General features: G+C 37.6%; 1 protein-coding gene across 1 annotated transcript; it reads left to right on the top strand.

Moving 5' to 3' along the window:
• Positions 1 to 55: 55 nt before the first annotated feature.
• TM35_000321820 (uncharacterized protein) lies at positions 56 to 487 on the top strand (the record flags this gene model as incomplete). The annotated part of the gene is made up of 1 exon (XM_029028809.1): positions 56 to 487. A coding segment is annotated over one exon (432 nt), but the record flags the coding sequence as incomplete, so codon positions are not given.

The following is a 487-nucleotide window of genomic DNA, read 5'->3' on the forward strand; positions in this document are numbered from 1 at the left end:
TTATTTATTTATTTATTTATTTATTTATTTATTTATTTTTTTCCTTTAGGTTGACATGGCACCAGCTAAAAGGGGACGTCAACTGAGTTTATTTCAAACCAACAATGGGAACAGCAACAACAACAAGAGCAACAACAACAAAACTGTTACTACTACTAGTACTCGTAAGAATATTGATAATAAACCTATTGGGGTTATTTTCGGACAGATAGATGATGTCCCTTCCGGTTGTTCCTCTGATGGGGGTTCTCCACGGCGTAAACTCGAATTGGATGATGAGGGAAGTCAAAGTGTCTCATTTGATCCCACCAATCTCAGTGCTTCTCTTTCACAAGAAGTTCGTTACGATCCCAGTGATCACACCGTCATATTTCCTCATGATCGACTTTCAAAACACATGATGGTACTGCCACGCTCTCTTCTTTGCAATACCGTTAATACTACTAATACTACTACTACTACTACTACTACTACTACTACTACTACT

This window comes from Trypanosoma theileri (assembly GCF_002087225.1).
Source record: "Trypanosoma theileri isolate Edinburgh chromosome Unknown TM35_Tth_32_V1, whole genome shotgun sequence".
In the NCBI taxonomy this organism is placed as follows: Eukaryota; Euglenozoa; class Kinetoplastea; order Trypanosomatida; family Trypanosomatidae; genus Trypanosoma; species Trypanosoma theileri.